The sequence below is a fragment of the Pomacea canaliculata genome, linkage group LG13, assembly GCF_003073045.1.
Source record: "Pomacea canaliculata isolate SZHN2017 linkage group LG13, ASM307304v1, whole genome shotgun sequence".
NCBI lineage: Eukaryota > Metazoa > Mollusca > Gastropoda > Architaenioglossa > Ampullariidae > Pomacea > Pomacea canaliculata.
The window spans coordinates 11,593,295-11,609,956 of record NC_037602.1 but is presented as its reverse complement, the minus strand read 5'-3'; the positions used below and the strand labels follow the sequence as shown (position 1 = coordinate 11,609,956).

Genomic DNA, 16,662 nt, shown 5'->3' with positions numbered 1-16,662 from the left:
TGTATGGTATCACCTTATGTGCAGGAAAAAATGCATAGGAACAAATACATACATCTCCACCCCAGTGACTGTTCTGCCAACCTCACAGGGCCCACCCAGTGCCATTGTCACTTCCATGGGAATCTTTGTGCCTATCCACTTAGCATCTCCTGCTAAGCTCAACTCTGTCTTTGCTGAAGCAAATATTTCATGCAGCAGGGGCAGCAAACAACAGCCTTGTGTCACTACCGCTCAGCTTCTCAACCTTGGTGCTGTACATTCAGAAGTGAGTGACAAGGCCACAGAATCAGAGGCACCAGCTGGGACACAAAACAATGGTGTTGATGGCAACAGAGATAGGGTGACTGATCCAGTGGAGTCTATAGGAGCTTCAGCAGGTGTTTCTACCAGCAGTTATCACACTGTCAGTGGGATGTTGCAGGATACTTGTAACAGTGACAGTGGTTATGACCTGGGACAGCAGTCAGTCAGGTGGCAGGATATCTGTAACAACAGCATGGACAGACAAGTGTCTTGTGTGTCAGATGAGGACACTTATATCCATGGCCAACAAAGCAATGTACACAGTCCTTTGGCATCTAGCACAGAGCAAAACTGCTATAACAGCAGTTGTCATGCTGACAGTGTGGTCAGGCATGCTACAGCGGTCACTCTGCCTGGCTCTGTACGTGATGGAGGTGAGAATACAACAGAGGTTTGTATGAGGTCAGGTAGGGTTAAACAAGTGATGGATCACAGCACTGAGAGGCAGGAGGAGGTAATCCAGAGCAGCACTGTCACAAGTGGATGGGATTCAGATGAGGACACTGTGAGTGCAGGAAATGAAAGCTTAGAACAAGGAGGGTCAGTTGATTGCTGTCCTTCGGGAAGTGGTGGGTCTCCTGGCAGTGGTGGCTTTGTTGGTGGCCTAGAAGATGAGCCAAGTATTATGGAACCTGATTCCACTAGCTCATCTGTAGATGTTCATCTACAGTCTTGTGAGAAGGAACAAGCAGAATGCATTATGGACAAGGAACTTCAGGGGGGACCGGCTACAGGGAAAGGTGTTAACCTTGGGCCTGCAGTCACGGTTACTTCTGATATTGTCCAGATGGCTTTTGACAGCATATGCTGCTCCTCCTCAAAACAGTTTTTATCCTGCTGTCAAGAGAAAAGTTTTGACTCAAGTCTAGCTAAGGAATGGCATAAAAATTTGTTAGGACCAGCAATAACTAGCATTTTTGCGATTACTTCTCAGGAGGTAAGAAAGTCAACTGAACAGGGTAATGGTGCGAGTAGAACACCAGTTGATATTGAAGACAATCCACCTGACAATACTGGAACTTTAGAAGAAGTGGAGCAGACTTCTACAAATTGTGCAGATAGTCCTCTAAGCTCTGACATCAACAAACAGTGGAGGAGAGACAACACTACAGAAATTGTGCCTTTGGACTCATCAACCTCTGACCCTAGGAGTATTACAAAAAGACCTGAAGATGAGGTGAGTGGCCCATCATCTGATGTGTATGTCTCCTCATCAGGGCTTTGTACACAGAGACCACCAGTGACGCCACATGTATCACAGCCACTTTTGTCAAATGTTTGTAATTTAGAAGTCAAGGACATGTTTAGGCAGCAGAAGTTTCCAGAAAAGTCGAGGGCAAAGGAAGAGGATCCTGTGAGAGATAGCAACAAAAACTCTCTCCATCAGGGGAAGCATCCAAAAGCTTCTGTAGTGGAGACCTCTTGTGACAGTAGTGAGGATAGTCTGCAAATGCAAACCTCCAAGGCACACGAGGAGGGTGATGCTTGCATGGATCATCCTGATGCTAGGACAGATCATGGTGATTGTATGGATGGTAACTTGGTCGGAGAAAACATAGGAATGGAAATTCAGTCCCAATCAGATACTGCAGACTGGCCACAGTCAGAACACCTCACTCAAGGTGTAGCTCCTGAATGCAGAACTGTTGCTGCTGAAAGTTTAAGTGACCAACTTCATATGCAGCTTCTCAATGAGAGATCTCCGTCAAAGCATAGGACTTCAGCAGCATCAGGTCATAGTATAAGTGGGACAGAGGCTGTCTCGTGTGTCATCACATCATCAACATTAGGGTATGCTCATAGGCATTCAGCTTCATCGTTTGCAATCTCTTCCACTTTGCCAGTTCTTTCTTCATCCAGTGTATTTCAAGCCACCCCGAGCAGTTCTCTGCCTGCTGTTTCCAGTGGCCCTCATGCTCAGCAGACAGCCAACCAGATAAAATCACCAAAAGGTCTGTGTGCAATTGCACCAAAGCCTGGGGCATATATCATGAAATGTCCACAGCTTAACCCAACCTCCAGTGCCACCCGTGGGAGGACTAGGGGAAAGGAAGTGAGCCCTAAAAAGCGACAGTTACAGAGGCAGGTTCGAGCCATCCTACCACGGGGATACACATATGAGATGAAGATGACATCACCTACCAAGGTTGCTGCTAAATCTCTTAAGAGGAAGGCCACACTTATTTGCCAGCGCACAAGTCCTGCCAAACCAATCTTGCCAAAAACAACAAGCATGACCCAGGTAAAGAACATGCATTCATATGCACTTATACACACAAGCATATAAGCATGTGTATTTAGAGGCTTTTGTGTATATAACATATATATCTTCGTCTGATGACTATATTCTATTTCTGTCACCTGAACAACAACATATGGTCACAGTATTTTTAGTTACTGTGCAGCAAAACAAATCAAACTCTCCCCCTGTCCATATTCACCACCTACTTACCATTGAATCCTTTACACGTGCACTTAAAGACACATCTCTTCTTTAAGCATTACTCCTAACAACAGTCCACATGAGGCTAATCCATCTTTCACTTTCCCTACCTGTATCCCTCTGCAGAATCAGGATATCTTCAGTTCGTTTTATATGATTCCTCTTTGCATATTCTCTTTATTTTTTGTTAGTCATCTTTCATCAGTCATCAGCACTGTTCTTTGTCCTTCCGTCCTTCATATGTTGTCCATGACTCGTTCTTGTCTCAAGTCCAAAGAATGCACTTCTTATGAGCATGAGTATGCACTATATAAATCCCATGTTTATTATTATATTGTATACACACAAACTTATATGTACACACAAAATGTTACGCAGAAGTATATATACAAACATGTTATATGCATGCTAGCATATGGAATTTTAGGTTACACACAAGCATATATATATATAAGCAAATAGAAATGTTATATACACTTGAGATATATATACACACATATAGATATGTTAAATGCATGCAATCATAGATATGTTATATACACACAAACGTATAGATATGTTTTATGCACGTAAGCAAATAGTTAAGTACATTCTACAGAAAGAAGTGCATTTTTAGAGTTCCACAGCACCTGATCAAAGTGAATGCTCTATGTTTAATTTAGCAACAGTTTTTAATATTAATGTGACACTGTTTTGTCAGGGGCAGTCCAGTGACACTGGAGATACACCTAGATGGACACGAAGGGGAGTCCACCGTGCTGGCAGAAAGCTAAAGGAAAAAGCAGCTGTAAAAGAGAAGAGGTTACAAAAGTAGGTTTGGTAGGCAGAGTGGCTGGTGAGGACCGCAGCCATGAGGAGAGTGATGGGACAGCCAGTGACGTGGAGGAGGGAGCGGTGCTCTCCCAGGAAGACAGTCAGAATGAGGACGATGCCGATGGGGGTGACGAGACCTATGTCAGTCAGCTGATGGCAGCTTCTACAACCATTGGGTATATATATATATGGTCATTTGTTGAATGGAGCATCTTTTTGTGTCATTGAGAGATTTATAAGAATATCAAAAAGTAATAATATATTGAAACCACATATGAGTGCATGTAACCATTTTTTTCAAAATCCTTAAGTTGAACTAAGAGACTTTCTGAAATGTCCAGTCTTTTCAACCTCTTATAGGCATACCATGCTTTCACAAATTTCTAAATCTCTAACAAATCCCACAAAATATTTTTAAAGTTACCAAAAAAAAAACAAATGAAAAAAACTGCACAGAATGTTTCTGTTGACCATCATATTGTGGAGTTTGCTGTTAATTGCACTATGTACTATACACTAGACACTATTTTCATGTACCATGGCTATGAGATGAAAATCTAAATATGTAACCAAGCTGTCTGTTTGATGTGCTATCCAACAGGTTTGATCCAAGGAAAAGATTAAGACTGGATAAAGATTCTAGTAGCCAGGGTACCATGAGCAAAGCAGAAATGCGAAAGGAGCAAAAGCTAGCTATTCTGGCACCAGACATCATGGAAACAGATCCTAAGGTAAGTGACCTGGTATTCTTACAGCAAGCAGACATGTTTTCACAGTAAACCCTAATGTTAAACATACATGTTTTCAGCGAAATCAGAACAGACTCTGAAAGCCTGGATGTCACCAAATGGTCTAGAAAAGAGCACAATGTGGGCAATATTTATAAGTTTAAGGTTATTAGAGTCAGTTTTGAACTTGGTGTGGGTTTGGTTTTTTTAATCCTTGAAGTACTTTGAGTTTAGAAATATAGTCATGCTGCATTAGTGTTTGCAGGAATGTTGATAGAAAAAATATCAGGGAAACAAATCAGGAGAATTGATTCTGGCCAAGTAATGTGACCGTGGTCAAGGTTGAAGTCACACTTGTGAATATGTTGCTATGGGATGAGAAACATGATAATGATCAGTCTGTGTTTTTGTGTGTGTGTGTGTGTGGGGGGGTAATATCTTTATCATATTAGTATATTATTATAAAATAAAGTGATACTTGACTTTTTTCCTAAGAGCAAATTTCCTGGCTGTTGTTTATTGTTAGCAGACACAGTGCTATAAATGGCTAGAGAGTCATTTGAAGGAAATAGACAGTCATCTGTAGTTTCACAGAAGATAAACTGTCAGTATAGCACTAACATCTTATGTAGACGCAGGGCTTCTGCTTACGCAAAAAATTGCGTACAGTACGCATTAAAAGTTCGGAGGACCCCTTCAATTTTTGTCAATGGGGACCCCTTCAAATTTGGGCGAAGAACAGGGACCCCTTAAAAATCTGAAGAAGGGGTCCCTGGGATCCCAAAGAATTTAGCCTTAGCAGAATCCCTGTAGACGTGTATACACGTGTGTGTGCCTTCATGCCTGTGCATTTGTATGTTTGCCTGCACGCGTGTGCACATACATTCATTGTAGGTGTTTATGTGTTCCTGTGCATTTCATGCAGAGAGATGTCCGGGACACAGCGTTTGCTCAGGCCTATTTAAACAAGTTGAAAGTGAACCTGCAGAACGACCCTCACACATACAGCAAACTCATGCAGTTGTTGGTGCAGTTTGAGAAGGATAATGGTTCACCTGTGCAGGTATGAAATCATCATTGAGAGGGCTGTTGAAGTGGTTTATCTGTGTAAAAACTATTAAGAAACAAAATGTACCTCCAGAACAATGTTAAAATTGGCATCAGGACATTACAGCATTCTGTATGATCTGTGAATCTGTACTGAAGAAGCAGTAATACACCTAATAAAGCTAGAAATGACATGTTGGGCATGAAAGCTCCTGTGATAATCTTATTTCCTGCCACTTGAAAGTGAAACCTGTGCATGGTTTTGGGAGAATTATTATTAGTCTGTAAGAGAAGCTTATACTCAGTTTAAAATTTCATATAAATACATAAATGAAAAGTACATGACTTTTTTTTTCTTCTTTCTAGCCATTAGTGTTTAAAAATTAGTATAAATTCATATAAATTTAATATAAATGAGGTGAAAGATTACAATTGATTACTTAAATTCAGTCCTAGGTATGGTCACCAAATCATACAGACGAAAAATACTATCAGATAAAGCCATAGTAGCAGGCTCATGGTTGCTTTGTGTTGCCACCATCAATCTTCTGCAAGAAGTACTATCCCGTAAAGCTAATGCAATTGGCTTTGTGCTAACATTATCTGAAAGAAGCTTGCACTGCTCTCATGTTAAGTGTCTTGCATACTTTTAGATACTGGATTTTTGTTCTCTGTCACTGTTGCATTTAATATTCTCTCTAAAACTTTATGAAAGGATTATTCTAAAGCTTTATGTATGTGGGTATTTATGTATGAATATTTTAATTTTTCACTTACAAACATATGCACAAAAGTAATAATGCCCTGTCTTTGCCTTCACAAAGCTTGTTCATAATTAAGCAAAATTATCTGTGAAAAATGTATCAGCTATCCATTTGGATGGGCACAATTATCTTCTGTCCATCTGCTGACCCGGCTGAGAGGGTCTTCCAGGTTTGTGGGTGGGTGCTGGCTGTACTGGTGCACTTCCTCAGATGTACAGACAGACAGACTGACAGACAGACTGCTTGTTTCACTCTCTCTTCTTGGTGCCCTTACATGCTGGGCTTGACTGGCGACAACAACTGCTGGCTGTCTACGGTGACGGTGATGGCAGTGCGTTACCATGTCAGTCAGTTCTTGCCGAAAGCGTTTTCCACTAATGCAGTACAAGAAAAAGTTGATGGTGTGGTTAGCCCACTGCAGAAAACTGCAAACAGCACTAATCAGAGCATAGTTGGCCACCTGCACACAAGATAAATTTATTACTATTTTTAAACAGTCATTGTATCTGCTTATCTTAAAACAGAACATCTACAAAATCATGGTCATAAAATATGTTGTCTACATAAGTTATGAAAGCCAGAGTAAAGTTTTAGAAGTGAGTGCTGTACAGCAATTTCATCACATTAGTAATGTCAGAAGACTGCATAATGTCAACTTTCTTTGTAACAGACTTTATGTACACAGCGCTTTCAAATAATTCGTTACAGTAAATATATAAGTAAACATGAGACAACAACATTACCACTTCAAAATTGATGTGACCACTTGGTGAGATGAACTGGAAAACTTGTTGGCGGATGCAGATAAGAATGACCCGTGGTGCTGTGAGAATCATGAAAGTGAAGGACACTAGAAGCAACATGGTAGTCAGCCGCTGCTGGAAGTTGCCGGTTCCAGCGCCTATTGCAGTAGGCATGGTAGAAGAAGGAAAGTTGGTGATGCGATGCCGATTGTAGTGAATGATAAGAACATTAAAGATGAGCAGCAGGCAGAATGGCAGGAAGCAATAGAAACTGGCATCTAACCATGGCCACACATAGTCACGGAAATACAGGAATTGGGTTTTTGGGAGGCAGCCCTTGCGCACAGTGACAGTTGATGTGAAGAAGAAATGCATATTTTTGGCCACACACACCAGTGTCACCACAGCTGCTGCTATCCCTGCATTACGTGGTGTGCACATCTCTGCTGCCTTAAGAGGGTATCGCACAGCTATGAATCTGCCACAAGAAATATTATGTTATCTTTGGCATGTATTTGCAGGCCTGGACAAGTTCATCATAGCATTTCCTTAATTTCTGATTTGGGGTAAATACCATTAACAAACCCTTTAAAGCAGGGGTGGGCAATTAATTTTCCCAAGGGGCTGCATGAGAAATTGGGATGGTTTTAGAGGGCCGGACTAATATAGTCAACTCAGTTTTACCCAGTACTGTATATATAGTATATATACTGGCGGGCGGGCCAGTCAGAGACAGGAGGCGGGCCGCCCCTTGCCCAGGTCTGCTTTAAAGTGAATTATCCCTTGTCTATAAATATAATTATAGTATTCAGTTTCTTATGTCATTCAGGTTTTTGGCAGCTTTATAAAATTGGAATGAACTAAGTCTTGTACAACAGTTGAGCTAGCAGGCAGAGGTGAGGTCACAGGACAAGATTTTTTTTTTCTTCAAAATGGCAGACCTTGTCTCACCTGTCTATGGTCGTAACAACTAGTAAGCATGAGGACAGATCCACTCACCTGTCTATGGTCATAACAACCAGTAACCATGAGGACAGGTCATAGCTAAGGTAAATGAAGAAGTCCATGGTGCGGCAGGAACCGTGCGTCTGGATGAAGACATCCACTTCATCATTCAGTATAAAGAAGAGACGGCGTAGACATGAGAAATACAACACCATGAGGTCTGTCACAGCTAGCAGAGCAAAGCTGAGACAAGTAGAGGAGGCTAGCATGGTTTTGCGAGCCATCACAGCCAGTGTTAGTAGGCTTGTCACTGTTCCCAGTGCTACCAACACCCCACAGCCCCAGCGGCCCAGTTCCAGTGATGCTGTGTATGCTGGGTACAGCTTGAGGATATCTGTTAAAGATGGACTTGGTCTGGTTGGCGGTGCTGGAGATGTTAGATTTGTTTGTGAGGCAATACTACTATTGTCCATTGAGTCGTGCCAATTCCATTGTGCTGACATTATGCTCTTGTCATGTACTGTTAAATGGATGTTGCATTCCAGAACTGTACCATTGTCATTTACCGTGCTTGTTATCTTTAATCACAACAGACTCATTGTCCAACATGTTTACAAATTGTAACTGATTTCTTTAAGGAAACCAACTGTTGCAAGCTTCTTCATTCACAACAATCTCGTCTTGTAGTATATCCAAAAATGTAAATGTAGCTGATTTTATAAAGCCAGCCAGCCACATTAAAAGCTTCTTTGCCTTTATCTGATTTGGTGATGAAGAAAACTGAAGTTCTGCTGATGTCTGCTAACTAATACAACAAAGAGAATAATTTATTTTGAGCTGGCACAGTAGCACAATATCTATTTCCCAATGCTCATAAGCAACCACTTTAGATGTGATTAGAATTTTTCTTTTTGTTATTTTCTTTATTTTTGTCCTTACCTCTCAAAATTTATTGCACATCATCATGGCTTTCTTTCATCATTGTTTGCTGTAGAATTTGAAAGTCACAGGATTTGACTCGTGCACCTTTGCAGTTCGAATAATCCTGAAGTTGGTCACAGTATACTTTCTGCCTTAGAAAGTCTACACAACTGAGGAATTAATTGACTGAAGATTGCGTAGTGACAAGACGTTTCTTGCTGCTTATCTTTTCACTTGAACTAGTGGAGGCAACCTGCTGTTGACTGCTGTCTCTTTCTGCCGTCCTGCTGTGGCTGTGGTCATTTGATAACTGAGTTGCATGAAGCTTATTTGGGCTTGGTACCTGCACACTCTGACGGGGTGTTTGCAGGTAGCGCTATGGCTGGCCATACCATGCCACCAGATGCTGGGAACTACTGCCACACTAAGACAGAACTACAAAAGTAAAGTGTTGTTTTATGTTCCCAATAAAACACTCTTCTGCGAATATTTCTGCTGAAGAACTCTCCATGCAGCAATAACAAGAACATCATGTTTGTTCCCAGCCGTTAGACACCTCTCATTCAGACTAGAGCAACTCAAGGATAGCCATTAGTTTCACTGTTGACTTCTGATGATAAACAATGTGGATCTGCACAAAATCAGTTGATTTTTAAAAAAAAATATATTTACTGTTGGCTTAACTGGCAGATATTTACTTTTAGTAGCAGACAGCCATGTCTTCATCTGCCTTTTGTTCTACATTTATTAACAGTTTCGATTATTTTGTGTAACATTGTCCTAATTTTTTATATAAGCACTTCTTTTAGTTGATTTTATATTTTAGTTGTAATTATGTCATCACACTTGCAGAGCATCATGAGATGCTTCCTTTATTATTTATGTCTTTGCCATCAAGGATTGAGTAGAAAATTTGTTAATAACTTTAATAAGGTTTTTCCTGATATTATAGATTTCGCTAAAGCTGTAGACATGATGACATTTTACTTGTATTCATGTAACATTGCACCATAACAATTCTTTTTCTCCATCATCTGTATTCCATTTATATAGCTTTAGATATTTTATTTGTATTGTAGCTGTGGCTGTGGTGATATTTATATTGTATCTCTTTTGTTCCATTGATGTAACCATAGATATGACAGTATTTTTATTGCATCTCTTATATTCATCTGATCATGCATCACAAGCTTTTCTGACATCTTTTATTCTATTAAAGAAGACCTAGGGTACTTGATCAGGTACAGCTATATCACAAGGCTTGTTTTTTTGGCATCCCTAGGTGTATCAAGAGGTTTGCATTCTGCTGCAAAACTACCCACAGCTACTTGAGGAGTTTGCCACCTTCCTTTCCCCTAGCCAGGCCTTGCACACTAACTGTCTACAGAGTTTAAGACAGTTTGCTGATGCTCGAACATTTCTTCGCAGACTTGAGGTAGGAAATTATTTGGTTGTTTATCGTTCATTTAAGATTAGCATGTAGAGAGAGTTTTACAGTGTGGTGTGGGGAGTCAAGGCTGTTTAATCTGTGATGAGTGGTGATTGTTTTTTGTGCCAAGTTAGATCAATAATTTATAAGTGAGTGTTATATTCTGGTAATATTTCTCCATTGATTAGAAGTACTGTCAATTAATGCTTTAGGGCCTATTCATTTATTCCTTGACTGGGACACTGATTTTTTTTCATTTCATTTATTTTGTTGGCTGATAAACAGTTAAATTGGTTCACTGGTACTGGTCATTGGGAGGAGTAGCTGGATAGGTGCAGGCTCACTGCTCAAATACTTTGTCTCGAATGCCTGTCGTCAGCTCTCCATGTCAGCAATCACTGTCCACATATATCCATACAGTAGGAGCTTCTTGGTAGTTCTTGGTTGTAAACCTAATGGTATTGCTGGGCCATAACCTGTCCAGCCTAGCCACTGCTGATGCTGTTGTTGCAATCCTGATGCAGACATCTGCTATAAAGCTCCACCCTTTCCGAGGTGGCTCCCAAGTACTTGAAGCTTTATGCCTCCTCAAGCTATACTCTGTGCATGTAGAGTACTGTTTTGCTGCTGTTGCTAACCAAGACTTGGCTTGTGTCAGTGCTTGTCTCCATTCCATATGCATTCACATTGTCAGTTTGTTGGTAAGGTCTTGCAGTTCAGTGCTGGAGGCTGCCATCCATATGCAAAATTTAGGATGCTTGTGGGTCTCTCACTGATGGAGATGGAGGTGTGATGGTCATAAAGGGTTTCTTAAAAAAAAGTTGAACAGTACAGGCAATAGGGGCAACCTTGATGGGCGCCTACTGTCATGCAAAAGAAAGCTCCCATTTGTCTTAAATAGAACTCCTTGAGCTCATTCAGTGCTTCATTGACTTGAATGAGGCTCTTCATGAATTTTCACATCACGTGCCACAGCCGCTCATGCCAGACTCAGTCAAAAGCCTTTTTAAAGTCAGTGAAGTTTGAAAGAGATCCTGCTGGTGCTGTAGATACTTTTCTACATGATGTGACTCTTGATGTTTTGTTCAGCTGGTGCTGTAGGATCTGCTCAACTGTGCTTCTGCCTATTCTGAAGCCAGCCTATTCTTCTGCTGGCAGTTCTTCAGCAGTGGTGTTAATGTGATTCTGAATTACAGTCAGCTTGTTTGACCAATTAGACTTATGTTTTTGTAATTTTGGTTCTGCTTATTGTGCCATTCCTTGCATTCCCAGATTCTTTGGCAATGAGCAGTAAGGACATTTGCTAATTTCTTTTCCTCACCCTGCTTGATCAGCTCAGCTGGGACCTTTTCAACTTCTTTCCATTTAAACTGTTAACCTTTTCCCATAGGGACTGGTAAGGACTCACATGCTTATTGTGGAAACACTTTATTTGAAGCCCAGAGCACTGAAGTGCTCAGCAAAGATACTTTATTAATAGAATGTGGGAACAGACAGCTGCTGGATCTCTTGAATATGAACAGCTGTAGCACAGCTGACCTGAAGCATGCATGTTATATTGAGGCATAAGCATAAGAAAAGATTGAGAGAGTGCGTGGTAGTTGTGTTTCTAAAGTGCATTAAAGATTCATTGGGTTTATTGTGTCATCTGTCATCTATTCCAGCTACATTTTGAGAAGTCACAAGCACAGTTCCAAAGGATACTGCGAGCCATCAGTCGCTGGAATAACAAGTGTGGGTCTCCAGCTGAGTTGAGACAGGCACTTGTACCTCTCTTACGCTCTGCTCCTCAGTATCTCTTGCATGACCTTAGCCGCTTTTTCCCCGATGATCATCCACCAGACAGGTGAGAGTCGGGTATCATTTTACTTATCTAACTTTCTTTGTCCTAAACTATATTATTGTGCAGATAACTACCATAAGATGATGCTCACATAAGACAGTGCAGAATGTATTAAATGAACTTTGCGTGATGTAGGACAGTGGCAGGTGGAATGTGGCTGAACTGATTTGTAATGATGCATATGGCAATGATGATACTGACAGTAGTGTGTTTGCCTTTGACAGCCATGCAGATGACTTTGAGGACATCACTCTAGATGACAGCGATGCTTCCTCCCCAGATGAGTTTGAAGAAGTGGAGCTTGTAGAAGAGAATGATTCTTATCGCACTAAGCGCTGTCCCTGCTCCTGCCATACAGATTTGCCAACCACACGCCGCTGCAAGCGGGTTGGCCATTGCTTGCGATGCAGTCTCAAGGTGAGCTTTGGGTCTGATAGGGAAAAAAGATCTAAAACGTTCTTAGACATCATCTGACAGAAAAATGATCAGAAATGCTCTTAGACATCATCTGATTGAGGAAAACGCCTTCTTTCAGTCCACATCACAGATTGGTAAAATACACTAAAACTTGACATAGATTCATGGACAAAACAAAACAACAAAAAGTCACTTCAGCTAGTTAGGCGAAGGGACATCACAAGAGTAACTTGATACAGTGTCTGTGATTCAGGGTCTGGTCATGAAAATCATTCAGTGCATTATGCATTTGTTTAAACACAGGTGTTCAACGGGCGACTGTACTTCCAGCCCAGCAATGTGACATCACGCCGTCCAGCAACAGTTACCTTCCATGATCCCATTCCCATGCCAACACCGTGTGACCCCCCACCTCCATATCTTTTCCACCAGCACCAGGTGCAGGAGGTGGAGAGAGGGGCTGAAGAGAAGTGTGGGGAGGATGCCAGGAAAGGTGAGACACACTGCAGGCAGGAAGGCAGTCAGCACCAGGTGTGTGGTGTGGAGGACAGTCAACACCAGGTGTGTGGTGTGGAGGGTGGAAAGGCAAAAGAGGACCTGCAAAGCATGGGGGCTAGTGCAGAAACACCTCCTGTAGGTGTCCTTCCCACCACTACCAGCACCGACACCAACACCAGCATGTTTTCAGGGGTTAGTCACTCTTGACTTCATGTTAATGCTTCATTTCTTAGTCTTTACTATTTAGTCTATGTTTCTTCTTTGGTGCAGCTTTGTATTCACAGTTCAGAATTATCTTTTTTCATGAGAAATGATAAATATGGTTTCCCCTGACAAACCTCCCCCCCTCCTCCCAAATAGCTTTCTCAGTTTCACTTGTTTTTATAGACAATAGACTGCTTGTGTAGGTTTCCCTACTTCTTTCATTTACATTTGGTTTTTATACAGTATGAATGGTCCAGCTATTTTACTCATTTCTATCAGATGAGACATAGCCTGGGTTTTAAAATAAAGATTACTCACAACAAGTCACCTCTTCATCAATAATCTAATAAAGCAGCGATATACTGACAAACGAAATCTGTTTCAGGAAGGGTTGAGTCACTCAGACAAACCTGATGAGCCACACACATATACTTCATCTAGTGTCACTCCTGCTTCAGAGGGCGAGATATCTGGGTGTGTGAGTGGACATATACCCCCACTCAACTGGCCTCCCTCCACCCTGCTGGCAGCCAACAATGGCGCAGTATTGTTTGCAGGGCCTGACAACACTGTCATCATGGTTAATCCTGCTGTGGCCACACGGGGGGAGCACATGCCAGCAAGACAAGAATCACGATGTGTGACAGTGAGAGATGAAGACAAGTGTTTAACTTCAGACTCTGCAGCTCGTGTAGCAGCTGACAAAACTTTTTATTCTGCTGCTCCATCTGTCAGCTCTCATACCAGGGATGTCTCCATCATCCCATGATGGCCTGGTTGATCTGCTGACCAAGACAGACTCTGCTGCAGGGCATTGGGTCTCTCATTCGTCACATGAGTCTGTGTTGGTGAACACTGGGGCAGATATGAGAAGTGAGTTGCCTCACCTGCTGACTTCACCAAATATGTTGGGACTTACTGAGACCACTGTGCATCAGCAGTATCAGGGAGACTTAACTCAGAATAGCTTGTCTCTGTCAAGTTTGCTAACAGACGATTCCAACACGTGCTCAGATCTCTTAGCAAAGGTATGTTACCACAGCACAGCACACCTGACCCACCTTCAGGCATACACACCACATGACATACTTCACACCTGTCCATTGATCACAGGAGAACAGAAGGAATAAAATCTAGTAAAGCATTTGTAAAGTGATAAAATATATTGTTGTATTTGATGGTTCTCAAGTGCTTAGAGTGCATAAAAATTTAAATGTTTAAGGTTTTGTTGTCATTTTCAAGCCTGGGCTTATCTGTTTCAAAGCTTTCATTAAATATTTAAACAGATTACTATAGTCATAGGTACACCAGCTGAGACTTTCACACTTGGATCCACTCATCCTTGCACACATGTATGATCATAATGTTTGCATTCATATTACTGGCTGACAAAAATGGCAGACAAATCCTGTGACATATGAACGCTACTATGTGCAAATGAATATAGATCATGTAAGCTTGAACCATGATTGTATAAGAGTTTATTAGGTGGAGCAGATATAAATGTGGTGAAGTTTTGTTTTCTTATTGTGTGCATCCATATAAAGCTGCATCTAATTGCCCCCTGGGATAAAGTCTTATCTCATGCACCGTTAGATGATAGTGTCTTTGGCTACATTTCACACCAAAATTGTTCCTTGCAGGCCATGAAATTTGCTCACATCAGACAGGATTCTACCCAATATGTCCCATGTAATGTGCCAGATGATCAGATTTCTGCATCTGTTGGTGATGCCTCAGTGCCTCATAGCAGCCATGAAGTGACAGGTGCAGTCAACCATGGAGTGGATACCAAGTGGTCTAGGTACCTTGTGTTTTACTGGTGGTGCTCAATATGAATTTTGTGAAAGGATGTCATAAAGGGTAGACAGCAGGCATTTCAGAGGGAAATATTGGATTCAAAAATAATAAGGTCCTGGATCTCACTTAACAGTAGTCATGCAACCTTTGGTCTCTCATCCTTAATATAGTAAAGGTCAGAATTATACAGGAAATAGGCAGGGTCATCATTAAACAGCACTACATACATTCCATGTTCTCTTTTGCATTTGTACAAAGAGATGATGGTTACGTCCTATTTTAGTTAATTAAGGCTTTCACAAGATGGACGAACTGTATAAATATTAAAGCCATTATAGCATTTACCCTCCCTTTCATGTGTATTTGTGGAATAATAAAACACAACTCACTCACATCTTACTCAAGTGTATATTAGGGTATTTCTAGATTATCTTAATTCATTCTCATTAGTTTGTGTTTTTCCCTGATTAAATCAAATCATATCAAATGATTTAATTGTTTAGGAGAAGAATAGGAGTAAAGTTTTTTTAATCTTACAGCGCTTTCAGCTGCTTGGATTATTATGGCAAATAATGGCTTATAGTCAAGTATATGCAGATTATAGATGTTTGGGTTAATTATTCTGGAAAATGATAGCTTAGTTATAGTCAAGTATTTGCAGCCTAATTATCCATTTTTGTATGCTAAAAATATTTACCAAAAATGTGGGTATCAATATTTTTTATTGTTATTGATCTATACTTATGCATCCCTGTTTAGACAAATGCTTTATAGGCGCTGATACATTTGTATATGTGTAGCACTGTCATTAGCATTTATAGGTTCTATTGTGAAACCATACCAACTAATTATGCCTGTCTGTGACAGGGAGGCTGACAGGCTAATTCTAGAGACGGTCAAACAACAAGGACCAGCCTCAGAAACATACGAGTGGCTTGCTAGACAGCTGGGTATCTGGACATCTGAGCAGGTGAGAAGTGCAATTTTTTGGTATAGTCAGCATTTTGGCAGGGTGAGAGGACTTGTCGGGAGAAAGGTACAGTGGATTGAACAGTTTGTGTGCAGTAGTTCCTTTCATTGAATATACCCTAAAGGTAAAAAAGTAAAAAATTTAAGGAGTCTCACTGTGTTAAAGGACAAATATGCTGGTCACATTTTTTATCTTGTGCTACATATACCATTTACCTATATATATATATCTTGTAAACATAAATAAAGTTTGCAACATTTCTCCTTGCCAGGTATCTGACCGTTTTGACCACCTAATGCAGCTGTTTTCTGAGGGCCAGGAGACAGACGAAGAAGACTTGGAGCCGTCACCTAGCTAGTAATGTGCAGACAGGCATTTATAAAACCACGTCGATAAAAAGCTTCAAACTTGAAACTTGGCAAGGTCCAGCCAAGGCCAGAATAAGTGATCCCCAGCCTCTTCCTCCATCTTCTGCACATTAACATGTCTTGGACTTCTCATCAGAAATCCTTTAAGAAGACAAGTTTTGGCCAAAGATGCATTAAGGCACTATAAAAAAGCCATTTTTGTATTTTGATGTGATAGCTTTTCAGTACTGTGTGGAAAGGCTACTGAAGATGAATACAATATTTGATAAGATCTTTGTTTTAGATACTGTTTAGTGTGATCAGGAGTGGGTTTGTACACAAACTGTAGATTTTTGTGCATACTGGTTTTGTTTTGAATTCAACTGCGTATGTTGTACACTTGTACATTGTTATGAGCAAGTAAATTTCTCACATAACACCTCTTGA

The 16,662-nt window shown here is 40.9% G+C and overlaps 2 protein-coding genes across 3 annotated transcripts in view; one reads left to right on the top strand and one right to left on the bottom strand.

Moving 5' to 3' along the window:
* The window catches only part of LOC112554045 (GON-4-like protein), a 24,999-nt gene extending 8,337 nt beyond the window's left edge, over positions 1-16,662 (top strand). Inside the window, exons 1-12 of one of the 2 annotated variants that reach the window (XM_025221626.1) lie at positions 2,408-2,545; positions 3,447-3,735; positions 4,161-4,290; positions 5,213-5,350; positions 9,990-10,142; positions 11,801-11,982; positions 12,204-12,396; positions 12,700-13,086; positions 13,484-14,126; positions 14,742-14,902; positions 15,766-15,868; positions 16,140-16,662. In XM_025221626.1, coding sequence (XP_025077411.1) covers positions 3,479-3,735; positions 4,161-4,290; positions 5,213-5,350; positions 9,990-10,142; positions 11,801-11,982; positions 12,204-12,396; positions 12,700-13,086; positions 13,484-13,867 — 1,824 coding nt within the window. In that variant the 5' untranslated portion in view covers positions 2,408-2,545; positions 3,447-3,478 and the 3' untranslated portion in view covers positions 13,868-14,126; positions 14,742-14,902; positions 15,766-15,868; positions 16,140-16,662. Of the gene's footprint in view, positions 1-24; positions 2,546-3,446; positions 3,736-4,160; positions 4,291-5,212; positions 5,351-9,989; positions 10,143-11,800; positions 11,983-12,203; positions 12,397-12,699; positions 13,087-13,483; positions 14,127-14,741; positions 14,903-15,765; positions 15,869-16,139 lie in introns of those variants that run through there. The other variant, XM_025221625.1, reaches the window with a different exon arrangement.
* On the bottom strand, positions 5,553-9,959 carry LOC112554048 (putative G-protein coupled receptor F59B2.13). Its single transcript, XM_025221628.1, has 2 exons — positions 6,842-9,959; positions 5,553-6,558 (listed from the first exon to the last, which is right to left on the bottom strand). Exons 1-2 carry the CDS (start codon positions 7,280-7,282, stop codon positions 6,202-6,204), a joined length of 798 nt encoding a protein of 265 aa, XP_025077413.1. The 5' UTR covers positions 7,283-9,959; the 3' UTR covers positions 5,553-6,201.

Bases quoted from the DNA above. Each gene is read 5' to 3' on its own strand.
- LOC112554048 (XM_025221628.1), bottom strand. From the start codon at position 7,282: ATGTGCACACCACGTAATGCAGGGATAGCAGCAGCTGTGGTGACACTG. The intron at 6,559-6,841 runs GTAATGTTGTTG...TCTTGTGTGCAG, and splicing joins GTCACATCAATTTTGAAGTG to GTGGCCAACTATGCTCTGAT.